General features: G+C 43.1%; 1 protein-coding gene across 1 annotated transcript in view; it reads right to left on the reverse strand.

The window, feature by feature from the left end:
• myom3 (myomesin 3) overlaps positions 1-13,891 on the reverse strand; it is a gene marked incomplete at its 5' end in the record, with an annotated part of 95,148 nt that extends 81,257 nt beyond the window's left edge. Inside the window, 2 exon segments of the mRNA XM_080741357.1 lie at positions 5,164-5,265; positions 13,785-13,891. Of these exon segments, the coding sequence (XP_080597483.1) occupies positions 5,164-5,265; positions 13,785-13,891 (209 nt within the window).
• Between the last annotated feature and the right edge of the window lie 314 nt (positions 13,892-14,205).

Genomic DNA, 14,205 nt, shown 5'->3' on the forward strand with positions numbered 1-14,205 from the left:
ATGTCCCATACATGGCCCATTGACCAAGCTTCATGGGAAGCTTAATGAAATGAACTCATAAAAGGCTCACTGCTCTCTTCACACTGGGTGTGATTTCTTTTGGTTCAGAAGACAGCAAAAGTCCCCATACTACCACTCAATCTCATGTCTTCCAGGGATCTCAACACCATTCTGTGTGAGAGGGTTCTTCTTAATCCCTCAAACCTCCACCCTCTCTCTCATCCTTCAGACTCCCCACTTTCCTGGCCACCCTCCCAAAATGTCTTCACCCCTCTAACGGAGACGGTGTGAGAGTTTTGTGATGTAAGTTATGCTTCAGAGGGAGCACGACCTCATTAGCGCTGGAGGTACGGGGATTACCACACAGTAAAATCCTCAGTGATGCAGAGTGTGAAAATTGACCTTTTCGAAGGATTTTGCTGTGCAGGTGGGGGAGATATCTGCAAGGTGCTGCAGCGCCTGTCGAATTAGCACTATATACAGTAAGGACACCAAGACTGCTCTGTGCATGTGTGGGTGGTGGTGGTGGGTGGTGGGTAGTGTGGGTGGGGGGTTATATTTGAGAGGGCTCTGAGGGCACTTAATGAGATGCCAAGCCGCCAAAGTTGGGCATGCAGGCGCAGCTGAGTCTCATTACTGTCAACAGCGCTTTGTCTTTGGCGAGGTGGTGATTTCACCCTCTAAGACCCCCGACCCCCACCCCACCGCCGCTCTTTATCACTCTGCGCTGACAAATCCGTTCCCTTGTGTTCCTCATCCTCTCCTTCAGTGCTCTCTGCAACGTCCGTCCTTCCATCGAATGCCGGCAGCTACTGGGTTCCATGCTTCCTTCCTCAGTTTGAACTAGCTGGGGTGTGTGTCGGGGGGGGGGGGGGGGGGGGGTATCAGAGTCGTAAACTGGGTATGGCAAGGTATGGCAGCTGCCATACCTTGGCTACAGCGGGAAAAAATTAAATGTACTTCTTAAAATAAATTCATCATGCCTGTTGCTAAGGTATGGCAACATGACTGGTGTCTTGCACACGTGCCTTCGCGCGCATGCAAGACACCAGTCATGTTGCCATACCTTAGCTTTTTCTGAACTGACGCCACTGGGGGATATATAAATTCAGCGCCAGCTATATTTAGGGAGAGGATGAGGATATCTGCATATGCCAGGGATGTTAAATCCCTTCTCTGACTCAAGGATCAGATCAAAGTCATCCTGGCTAAAGTAAAAAAAGAAAAAGAAAAGAAAAAGAGCAGTAAAGAGCCTGTCACTGCTACCAAAGCCAGAGACAGATCAAATGTGACCCAGACAGGAGCAAGTTGACTGCATGGGGACGAGGGATGGCGGGGGTAAGTAAATCATGGGCCAGACATCACGCTGCCCCTGGCTTCCCTGTTCACTGTGACCTAAAATCCCTCCAGGAGTCTGGGATTTATTTTTAGGTTGATGATGTCGTCTCTTCCAAAGCCGGGCATTAATTGCCACTCCTTCCATATTAAGACTTTATATTGTCGTTGTCGGGTGGAAACCTTGTATGTCCAAAACATTTTAAAAACGATTTAAACTAGTGAAAATAGACAATCTACAGGTGCTGGCTTGTAGATGCTTGTAGATCTGCTATTTTCACTAGTTTTGTGCGACAGTCTTGTATAATGATGAAGCAGCAAAAAGAAAAACATACAAATTTGAAACTTGGAGATAGAAGGTTCCTGCCTGACAGTAACGATATGTTTAATTATACAACATTGTTTGTTGTTTATTGTCTAATTGTAGCCTACCTCCACCCCTCATTTCTCACATGGCCCTCTTCTAGCGCCACCATGAGGCCGATTCTTGCAAAACCCATTTTTTGGACATTGCTCCAACAGATTTTTCCCTAAAATCACGCAAAGCGGTACACAGTATGTCTAGAGTCATGTCATCAACATGGATCTGTCCCATTTAGCGCCACTATCAGGCCGATCTTTACATGCGACCTGACGGTCCCTTATCTCCCGATTTAGGGAGTCTTACTGGAGGCCTTGCTGATGTTTTTGTGATGAAGGTTCAGTACATTGTGGCAAATTGAAGCAAGGTGCAAGTTTTATGTTATCATATCTTGTCTTGTATGACAGGTAACCAAGAATTGTTCCAAACTTTGGTGACTTTTGGAGTGTCCTTGCAATGGATGTGACTTGTCTGTGATCACACATCACATTTCATGGTTTTACCACTTTCTGTCCTTTTTCTTGGCTCCTTTCTTTTCCTCTAGAAAGCATATTTTCAACTTTTTCATGCATTTAGGCAGGATGTCAATTAATGTCCTTGGCAAAGCAGATGGCTGACAGCTGGTAATTTGTGTGTGTTTGTGTTAGTTGTCTCACCATTTCCCAATTATCCACTTGTTCACTCTCCCTTCTTCAGACCACTGGTCTGGGGTGGCAGACACCCTGTCTCACTGCGTAGATAGTAGTCTAGAATCTCTCTGAGTGGCCAAGTAAATGTCCAGAATTCAAAATGTACTTGAGTAAAAGTATGAAAGTATTAAGCATCAAAATATACTTAAAGTACCAAAAGTGAAAGTACAAAATGTTTGAAAATCGCCGATCTACAAGCTCACAACGCGTCGCATCGCGGTGCGTTGATATAGAAAGCCTGCAGAAACTGCAGGCTTTCTATTCCTGAAAAGTTGCAATTTTAAAGTGGAAGCCATTGTTCTCGCGATAATAAAAATCTAAATATCTTTTTCAAAAACAAAGTTTTTGTTTCATAAAAATCCACCATAGGCATGTTATGAGCTACTTTCTGTCAAGACATTCTGTGCAGGTTTTTATTTTTCCAAGTGTCAGAGTTTGGAAGCACTCGTTTTCTACAACACAACATCCTGCTGCCTCCTGCATTATGTGCAAATTAGAAACAGATGGTATGCAGGGCCGTTGAGTGATTTGCAACTAGCACTTCCAAACTCCAATGCTCCATGCTGCTCAATGTTTTGCCACTCAGTCTAGATTAGGGGGGCGGGTCCCAGGGGACGTGCATACCCTCTATTGGTCCGGTTTCCAGGCTATGATAAATGTTCCTCATTCAGGAAGGTTGTCCTCAGGAGTAGACTAGAGTCCTGCATTTGAAATGAGACGGCACAATGCCAGCATGCACACAATTTCTAATGTAGAGCAGTGGTCTTCAACCCTTCTCAAGGGTCCATCATTTATTGGGAATTTGAGCCACGGACCACCATTTGATGAGATTATGCCCCTCAGACCCAAAACTTTTGCCCACAATTCCATCCATGCTGTATTGATGTGGTGCCAGGAGAGATAAAAGGTAAACAATCAAAAATATCAATTCTTCTACGTATATAATTGTGTAGAATTATTTTTATGTTTAAATAAAAAAAGAATGCAAACAAGAACATTCCCTCTTCTTTTCATAATTCTTTTCAGTTAACTTCTGACATTCACTCCTACCCAAAGGGATGATTTTGATTTACCTTTTTGTCGTACTTCAAAACATCAATCATTTATCAAATTTAGAGGCCCTCATTTGTGGAACTGTCTAGATGCTTTACTGAAGTCATCAATATCCTTGCCAGTATTCAAAAAACATCTAAAGCTATATCTTATTTCTTCCTTACGGTAGTCAACATGATTTAGTTTACTGATGTGTTATCTTTCTTAATGTTCTTTTTTTCTTTCTATCTAGTTTTTTGTTCCTTTTGTGCAGTGTCTGTGTTTTTATTTCTTTATTGCACAGCTGCTCCTTTTGTTGTATTCTATTGTAATGTTCTGAACTTTTAAATCTGTTAATTTATGAACTTTTCCAATAAGGGAAGGATTCCAAATAAGACTGATGGCTTCTTCCTTTCCTCACACTGTATTTTGTTCCCATGTATAAGTATTGTTACATGTTTTATGATGTGCTAATAAACTAAACTACACTAAATTAAGTAATGAAGATGTTAACCCATATTTTAACTCTTGAGAACATTATAAGAGTTTATTTGGTTACCAACTCTCCATCGTTTAGCTAGGGACCACCTGGAACCCCCGCAAGGACCACTGGTGGTCCCCGGACCACTGGTTGAAAACCACTGATGTAGAGTATAAAGAGGAGAAGAAGACATGCCAATTCAAGGACATGATCCAAAGCAAAACATATTCATTAAGAAGATTTAATATTGTAATATGATTATGAATAACTTTGTAGTTGCAATGTTTCTACTGTACATCATAATTAAAACTCCATTAATCTTCAAAAGAAGCATTCCAGTGATGTCATTTTGACTATGAGTATTAAAGAGATTTGAATGTAGAGAGTGGTGGGTTCAATAATACCGTGGTGTACATTTCTCAATGATGTATTGATGATGCATCATTGATGCCTCAATGCATTATTGATGCATCCATTATGAGTGTCAGTGGAAATATGGAATTACACTTTCCTTTTTTTGTGGATCAGTGTTCTATATTAATGTAAAATCACGTGATGTCTCTCTAAGATGGATATTTTATATTTATGAACCTTGAATCCAACCCCTTGAAAATGACATTTAATCACCTCGTCCAAATCATGCACTACAGTAGTGGTTTTCAAGCCCTTTCACATTAAGGTGGTTCACATCAAGGTGGTCCATTTGGCATAGGAGCCGCGGACCACCATTTGTTGACATTTAGCCTCTCAGACCAAAAACTTTGAATATTTTGTTATCATTGGATAATATTTTGTCCACAATTCCATGGTGTATTGATGTTAGTACCATAGGAGAAGTAACGGGCAAACGTTGATCAAAATAACAATTTTTCTACATTCTGTAATTGTGTAAACTTCTTACAAATTAAGTAATGCAGATGTTTAACAATACTTTTACACTTGAGAGCATAAATTGAAACCAAATAGACTGTAAGGGTTCAGTTGGATTAATCATACACTCTCAATAGTTAAAGATCTATAAGGGTCCATTTGGTTACCAACTCCATCTTTTAGCTGGGGACCACCTGGAACCCCCTCAAGGACCAATGGTGGTCCACGGACCACTGGTTGAAAACCACCAGACTACACTGTACAGTACATGCACTATATGTCTGGATGGCGTGTAAGACTTATTTAGTTTTTTAGCCTAAATGATCATCTCTAAAAGCAGGGGCCTGTTGCCATGTTAATGTAGGTAGGCCACGTATTGGCAGTTTCCACCGTACCATGTCCTGTGGCGAGGGAACTTGCCAACTAGGAGCTCTTTAGCAGACATCACGTCGCCAGGGATGATGGGATAGTAGTCGGCATAAGAAGGCTCCTCGTTGCTGTTGCACCGGGAAAAGCATGGCAGGGAGACAACAAGGACACGCTTGATTAATAGAGAGTCGTAGAACTCAGCTTAATTGGCAAATGTGAAATATGGGTGAATAATAGTTAATCTCTAGTGCGTTACTCTTCCCCCGAAAATAGCTGTGTGTAAGAATATTCCTGTCTGTCATGTCTCAAGTCTGTCACAGTTTTTTATTTTTATGTATCATTTAATTTGACAATCACCGGCCCATTATTATCCCCAGCTTCTTTCTCTCCTTCAACTTTAAGTGACAGCTCTTCTGCTGTTCCCTATATTAACAGTAGGGGGGGTCGGTGCACACGACACATGAAGGCCTGCTGCTACAGTGTGTACTTTATAGGCATACCTAATATATATATGCAAGCATTTCGATTTATTCAAGCACTTAGTTTAAAGTCCTTATCCTATCTAAAGATAGAAAACTGCTTCCATGGATATCTGTCTCCTTCTTCTGTTTACTGTTTACTACAACAGCAAACAAAAGAGATACATAATAATGCCAGGATCCATGGTTGGCAGACAGACCCTCTTGGAAATATGCTGTCAGCATTGTTTGCCACATCAGTAATGCTGTGTGTGTGTGTGTGTGTGTGTGTGTGTGTGTGTGTGTGTGTGTGTGTGTGTGTGTGTGTGTGTGTGTGTGTGTGTGTGTGTGTGTGTGTGTGTGTGTGTGTGTGTGTGTGTGTGTGTGTGTGTGTGTCTCTCTCTGAGCCCACAGGCTTATGTATAGTTCAGTGGGTTACCACAGGGCAGAAGGGACATACTTTACTTGCAGCACTGTCTGTCACTGCTCAATTTGTCACACATGCTCTCCAGCTTTGTCCTTTGATCTGGCACAGGAAATTGCGCTCATCTGTGCAATATGCTGCACTTGGTGCTTGTTGAGATTTGGCTGTCGTCACTCTGTCACTGCGCGACTGGAGTGATAAGAATTCGAGATGCAGAATGAATGGAAAACACGGCTGCACGTGGCCTTCAACAGAGTGATGTGGTTTGAGCACATACTGTACAGTACATGGCTATAATAGCCTATAGGCTATGCTCATTTTGTCAAAAGAGCAAATTATTTAACACCGCTCATGAACTTTCTACCAAAAACATGGCACTATGACATGACTGGTTATCTGGTTTCATAGGCTCCTCCCACAACAGGGAGGGACCAGGAAAAGCTGCAGCCATCTTGAAATAAATGCCTGCCGACCTGTTTTTCTCTCAACTGAAAACTCATCTGATAAGCATTATCATTGGCAGCTTCTGCTCTCCGTTACGTTCCCTTTTTCCTCACTGGTGACTGAACACAAACACAAACACATGCGCACACACACACACACACACACACACACACACACACACACACACACACACACACACACACACACACACACACACACACACACACACACACGCATGCAGCACATACACACACTATTGTCTGCAGAGATATTGTATCACTGATCAGTTTTCTGCATCATCAGGACATTCAGTGCCATAAACTACTTCAAAAGAGTGAGAAACGCCCACAGGCACAACACCAGAGGGAGCTCCACCGATCTCATACCCCCAGATTTTGTACAAACATGGAGATGAATTAATTATACTAATATATAATGCCACCAAAATGTGGAAAGCCCCACACTAGCCATCAAAAAGTGTGACACCCACCCTACCCTGTCTGCAATTTCCAACTGGGCCTAGACAAGTCTTGCCAAAAGAAATTACCCCACCCTGCCCCCCACTGTTTTTCTGTAAATATACTTTTACTGCTCCTATAGTATTGATAATTTCTTGTATTGCATGTCTTTATGTCTTGATGAATTGAATAACTAGACAGAGGTGCCTGTTGGGTAGCGATCTACTCGGGAACCATGCAAGTTGGGAACGATGCAATTTTGGGAAGGATGCAATTTTGGGAACGATGCAAATAACGCATGGCCCACCTTGTTATACCCGTTGTCAGAGTACCTGTTGTAACCGTCTGTCTGTCTGTCTGGCTGTCTGTCTGGCTGGCTGTGTCCCTTTTGTGCCCAAATATGGAGATTTCTATATTTGTCTGTCCTTGTCCCTTTTTGCCCAAATTTGGAGATTCCTGATGTTATCAGGATATCGGGGGAGATTGGCGCTTGTAAGGTCCTTGTGCAGTGGTAAACGTCTGTGGAGAATGTTTGGAGAATGTCAACTGACAGTGGAAAGTAGACGGACCAAGTAATCGAGGTGTGGGGAATTTGCCAAATCAACCTTGGGCTAATGTTGCCATGGCAATCAATTGTCTCATTTGGGCCACGGCCAGAGGCTTTTCTGGCGGTTCTGTACAACCGCCTATCTGACCTCCAAACACACACGCACGCACGCGCACACGCACGCACGCACGCACGCACGCACGCACGCACGCACACACACACACACACACACACACACTCACACGGGTGAAAGCATGAGCTGTGCTTTTCTATGTGTGCCAACAGACGAAGGGGTATTTGTTGTCAGAGGCAAGGTCACCCGAGACAATAAAAATTGGGAGGCATCTCATCGTAACAGGAGACGTGCCACTTTTACCCAAGAGACTATTGTACTCACGCACTATATTGGCTTATAAGAAGACTAATTATAGCTGTATTCGGAGGAGGGTATTTTTAAATCTTTTGGTATTTCACATGCTGCTACATAAGTTTTCACCTGACTGTATATATGTTACAGTATATTTGAAAAAACAGTAAGATTGGGAAAGGAGCGCTTGTTTTAGTTCACCTTATGGGCAGTCCTTGGAAGAAGCCCATGTCTCAGTGGTAGAGCATTTGACTGCATTGGCCCCACACATGTTAAATCCTATGGTTAAAACAAGGAGGGGATGCAGTTACTAGTTAGCTGCATTAGTATATAGGCTGGCCCCAGGCTAGTCCCAAGTCTCATTGTTCCTCCATTGTTCCCATTAGTCCCACACTGGTGAATGCTAACCTGGTGAATGCTACTATGCCTAAACCTAACCTAACCAAACCCTAACCTCAGTAAAACTATGCCTAAACCTAACCCTAATCCTAACCCTAACCTCAGTAAAACTATGCCTAAACCTAACCCTAATCCTAACCCTAACCTCAGTAAAACTGTGCCTAAACCTAACCCTAATCCTAACCCTAACCTCAGTCAAATTATTCCTAGTTCCCCGAAGGAGGCACCGCTTGCTCCACCTTGTGCCCAAAAACGAGCGCTCCTGTTCTCAATCTTACTGAATCTCAAAAACACTGTGACATACACTACAGAATAATAAATTAGAAAACTTCCAGGCAGCATCTGTAGACTGGAATTGATTTCCACCCAGATATGCGTGTGTGTGTGTGTGTGTGTGTGTGTGTGTGTGTGTGTGTGTGTGTGTGTGTGTGTGTGTGTGTGTGTGTGTGTGTGTGTGTGTGTGTGTGTGTGTGTGTGTGTGTGTGTGTGTGTGTGCACAGCAGGTGCTGTTGCTCTCTAACATCTATCCTCAGGCATACCGTTTCAACATGCTACCTTACAAATAACAATGCAAATTGATGCCACTTCTCGTTTTCTTTTGTTTGTAAGCTGGGGAATTTCCCTATTTCACGGCACTCAAAGAACAACTTCTGCTTTCTCCTGTTTACACACTCATATGCACACTGTTTTTGTTTCTCACTGCCTGTGTTTTTGGGTGTCTCGGATGTTCTCTTGCACGTACTGTACACTGGGGGGTCCAGCGGTTGGTGAATAATAATAGCACAAAGCTCGGGGCCTGGCAATGTAAGACCGGCTGACTGTATGTGCACAGAACATGCACGCGCAAGCACGCACATGCAAGCACGCACACGCGCAAGCATGTGTGTTGAAGTGAGGATGTTATAAACTTCCTCAAGGCCAAAGACAAAAAAATTATAACAAAACATTTACAGTGCATGATCAGCAAGCTGTAAATGTCTTCCGCGCAGGATTATGGGAGATTATTTGCCCAAGCCACAGCTATGAAAAGTGCGATGAAAGTTTCACAGAAATGAAGCAATTTTTTACCTCATTAGAAGCGATGCTTCCTAAACCTAACATGGAGTAAAATGTGAAGTCTCTACCGTCCATGGGTGTCTCACAGTACCTGCCCTCTCACGCACTCACAGAGCAACACATGACCTCTAAGTGCAGCACGTTGGAATCATATTTTCACAGAGAGAGGAAAAAAAAGATCAGCTATTTTTTGCAATTAGTAGCAAATGTTTTAAAGTATATTTTTGAAAATATATATATTTTAAAGTGGTTAAGGGCATTAGGGTCCGGTGCTTTCTTGCCCCTCCATTCCTTCTCTATTGTTCTGCTAAAGTTCCAGTAGACTGTTACTGTAAAGATAGTAAAGAGATCATTAGTTGGCATCAAAGGAAAAAGGTGATGAGTTCTATAAAGCTGGGATGATATTTTAACCAATCTGTATGGTAGAGCAGCAGTGCTTCTCAACCTTACTATTCATTATCACTATTCTATAACTAGTCACATGTGCTCAGTGGTGGTGAGAGGTGGATGTCTCCCTCCCTAGTCTTACACTGAGAAACGTAGACTCTGGTGTCGGTTAGGACATGACAACTTAAGTAGCACTTCCTGAAGCTCATAAACCCAAGACCTCCCCTGGCCAAGTGGTGATTCCCTCTTGGCCAATCTGGCTAGCCATCGAATCGGTAGATTCGCCAGTGGAATCTACCGACAGACGACACCTTCCAGTGGTATGTCCGTCTGCTGTCGGATTAGCAATAGGTGGACTTCTAGGCCCATGAGAACATCTACAGGGAGCCCTTTAACACCAAGCAGCAGTGCAAGACTAAGAACTTTGTTTCCTCTGGGGATACTAGGACATACACCCAAGGGTTGTTGGAGGGTTTGGACAACTTGGGATGCGCAAAGACGAGGCAGAAAGGCTGGTAAAGTATTGTGCTGTCTCTGCTGCCATACAGTATATGGCGGAGCTGCCGTGGAGTGACATGCGGCTTGTATCATGAGGACATACCCACGAGTTTGAGTTACTGCACTTAAAATATTTTTGTCCCTGTATGCCTATGTGTGGACTGTGTACACAAATACATTGTTAAACTGTGTGTGTGTGTGTGTGTGTGTGTGTGTGTGTGTGTGTGTGTGTGTGTGTGTCTGTGTGTGTGTGCCTGTGTGTGCGTGTGCGTGTGCGTGTGCGTGCTTTTGTTTGGATATTGTTTATTGCGAGCGCAACCGAAGGAAGTAGAACAGTTTTTTTCCAGCTGGGAATACGCTTGCAGGAACACCGCACTGTGAAAAAACTACTTCTGGGGAAATTCACAAGGCGGAAGTCCCACCTTTCTTAACTCTCTTCCTCATATGGCCCCTATGCCCTAGGCTTTTCTTTCGCAGATGAGTAAGCCTGGCTACGCGAGGTTCTCACAGTCAGTTTGCACTTCAGACATTCTCCATAACATTCTCCACAGACGACACTCCCCCCATATGCCCAATACAGTATAGTGCATACATGGGCAACTGGCGGCCCAGGGGCCACATGCGGCCCCCACCTTCACTTAATGGTTAACACAGGAATACTGCATATATTAATGATTTCAGCTGTTACAATTCCAAACATGACCTGCTTTAATTCCGTCAGTCTATATTAGTAGCTTAATGACTAGGATAGTAGTATTAAAAATTATTTTTTTATGTCAAATGTATTTAGGTTCATAAAGTTAACATGAGTATATAACTAAAAATGCGTTTGAAATTAAATCAAAATGTTACATTTCAGGATTCCAATTAATAACAAAAAATAATTCAGGATTCCAATTCAAAAGAAGCAAAAATAGCTGATCTACAAGCTCAAGACGCATCGCAGCGCGATGCGTTTTGAGCTTGTAGATCTGCTATTTTTGCTTCCATTATATGCGATAGATACTAGAATGACAAAGTAGGACATAGCAATATGCAATGTGGCCCTCTGGAGTGAAGGAGGAAATATAGTGGCCCTCGCCATCATCAAAGTTGCCCCTGGTTTAAAGCATACTGATAACATCAGGATTCAGGAATCTCCATATATGGGCAAAAAAGGGACATGAACAGACAGATATCTAGAGATCTCCATATGCGGGCACAAAAAGGGACACAGACAGACAGAGAGACAGACAGATGGTTACAACAGGTACTCTGACAACAGGTATAAATGGTATTGCATAACCGGGTGGGCCATGCATTCCCTATTTGCATCGTTCCCAACTGTGGACATAAATAAATTGTTAAAACTGTGTGTGTGTGTGTGTGTGTGTGTGTGTGTGTGTGTGTGTGTGTGTGTGTGTGTGTGTGTGTGTGTGTGTGTGTGTGTGTGTGTGTGTGCGTGCGTGCGTGCGTGCGTGCGTGCGTGCGTGCGTGCGTGCGTGCGTGCGTGCGTGCGTGCGTGCGTGCGTGCGTGCGTGCGTGCGTGCGTGCGTGCGTGCGTGCGTGCGTGCGTGCGTGCGTGCGTGCGTGCGTGCGTGCGTGCCTGCGTGCGTGCGTGCGTGCGTGCGTGCGTGCGTGCGTGCGTGCGTGCGTGCGTGTGCGTGTGTTCGTTCTACCGCCAGTGTTCCAGGGTGTAGGCCTACCCACCACAGCTTTGACGGCTCATTGAGCTCAGGAAAAAAAGCTATTTTTATTCATACATATTTTCAACTGATATCATCTTGTCGAGCAGCATGCTGCGTGTTTCTATTTACAATGCCCTTAAATTCCATCAACCAAAAAATAAATAAATCCATCACGACTACAGCCCATCAGGCATGCTGCTTCATACTACTTACAGATAGAAGCGATTTGTTATCGCTTACACTGTGGAAGAATGAACTTAGAAATGATTTTATTTCATGACTTCATCATGTATACAATCATGTTGTATTTTAATAAACAATTGTTTAGCTTGTTGTAGCATCTACTGTATTTATGTACATTAGTACATAGTTTTCTTTATTTTTATTATGCTTTGAAAGCACAGGTACATTTTTTACACTTAAATTAACACTACAGATATCTGTGTAATGCATATTCAAATCTTAACCACACATACTGAAGTATATCCGTTTTAGCCAGTGGTCCGACCATAATTCTCTTAAGTAATTATTAGAGCCTTTCCGGGCAGTGGTAGTTTAACAAAGGTTAGAGGAACAGAACAGTGGCACGTTTGGTTGAATTCCCAGATCAGCTGAGAATATCTGGGACGGAGAATGAAAATGAGTAATGTTCTACCTTTGCTCAACGACCACCAAGGTGCTCTTGACCAATGCACTTAACATCCCCTACTACTGCTTTTCCTAACCTGTGTTTGTACTGGGTATAGCTCCCAGGTGTGAATTCTGTCTAACTGTATGAAAGTAAGAGCATAACGATAAAGCGATACTGTATTTTCTTTTTTTTATTCAAGTGTTAAATAGCTCTGTATTCCCATAGCCTTATCACTATCGTTTGTATAGTAACAGGCTAGCGGTCTATCCCCATCTCATCATTTTCAGGTCAGCATACCAATTTAATCAAATCGGGAAAGATACTCACACAGGATACAGGATAAACACTCTAAATAGGAAGTGATGAAACAAAGACATTGGCACAAATAAATTGCTACAATTGCTATATAAAATTGGTGCTGGTTAATGGGTTCTCTTTACTAACTGGATGAACTAAAATGTGTTTAAATATGTTTATTCAAGAGCAGGAGAGATGGGAAGACCCAAACACTCTATGGTAATGATTACTGTCATAAACTGTTGTGTTCTATTCCTGTGTAACTTGTTGTAGTTATGTCCAAGTTTTCTGTTTTCCATGGTTACTCTTATGTTGTGCCTCACCTCCTTGTGAGTATTAGTTATCTCCACCTGTGTCTTGTTAGTCCCCTATAGCCTATCCCTGTATTGATTGTCAGTTGTGTTCACCTGTGTTTCATAATATAAACCCTCAGTTCCTTATTGTGTTTCCTGCCAGTTCTTAGATGTTGTATGTTACAGTGTTGTGTGTTGTATTCTTCCAGTTTATATTCCAAGCTTGTCGTGTTCCTAGTTTTGGTCATTAAATTGTTGTGCACTTGACCCTCAGTCAGACTTTTTATTCTGCATTTGGGTCCACCATCAGCTACCTCACACCGCGACAGATTACTATCAGAACATAGAGCTTTAGATTTTTATCAAAACAAAACCATTTTTTTAAATCAAAACATATCACTTACAGGCTTACAGCACCTTTAAAAAGAGCTGAACCTGGAAGTCCTGGAACTAAATGTTTTGAGATGGGGGTCCGTGGCCAAATGCATATCATTTTGGGGGTCCTTCACATGAAAAGGTTTGAGCACCACTGACATAGAAACATAGGTGTTCAAAGACTTTTTCACGATTTAAAAAAAATAGCAGATCTTCAAGCTTGTAGATCTGCTATTTTTCAATAGTCAAAGGACAAAATGTGAGTGAATCCTTGTACCCAGGGCCCGGAATTTGGTGCGACACCCCTGCATTGCAAGTGCTTGATGTTGCGTGGTGCTCTTTGTACCTGGAAGTGAAGGTCTTCTTCTTGATTTGGGAGGACAGCTCCATGCTGTGAGACATCTGGGACGTCTGCTCCTCCTGCTCCCGTCGCATCGCTGTCCTGGTCTCCATGGTGACCCCTCCGACTGGCACCTGCGGGTGGGAGGGATATCTTCCCGTGAGGATGGAGCAGTCCGGAGGAGGGGGAAGACGGGGGGCCGGACGAGAGGGAGGAAGGAACAGCTGTCCTGGCATGCATGGTGGACGTTGTGATGGCCACACTGGATGAGTAAAACGCTAAAGGCAGTGCAGCTAACAGGGGCGTCACAAGAGGGGGAAAAGTGGGACTGAGTTACGAGGGCCCAAGGTGGAGGGGCCTTAATTATTTTATACTTTAGCTATTGAAAAATAGCAGATATACAAGCTCACAGCTCGAGCTTGTAGAT

This window comes from Nannobrachium achirus (genome assembly GCF_963921795.1).
Source record: "Nannobrachium achirus genome assembly, chromosome: 2".
Taxonomy (NCBI): domain Eukaryota; kingdom Metazoa; phylum Chordata; class Actinopteri; order Myctophiformes; family Myctophidae; genus Nannobrachium; species Nannobrachium achirus.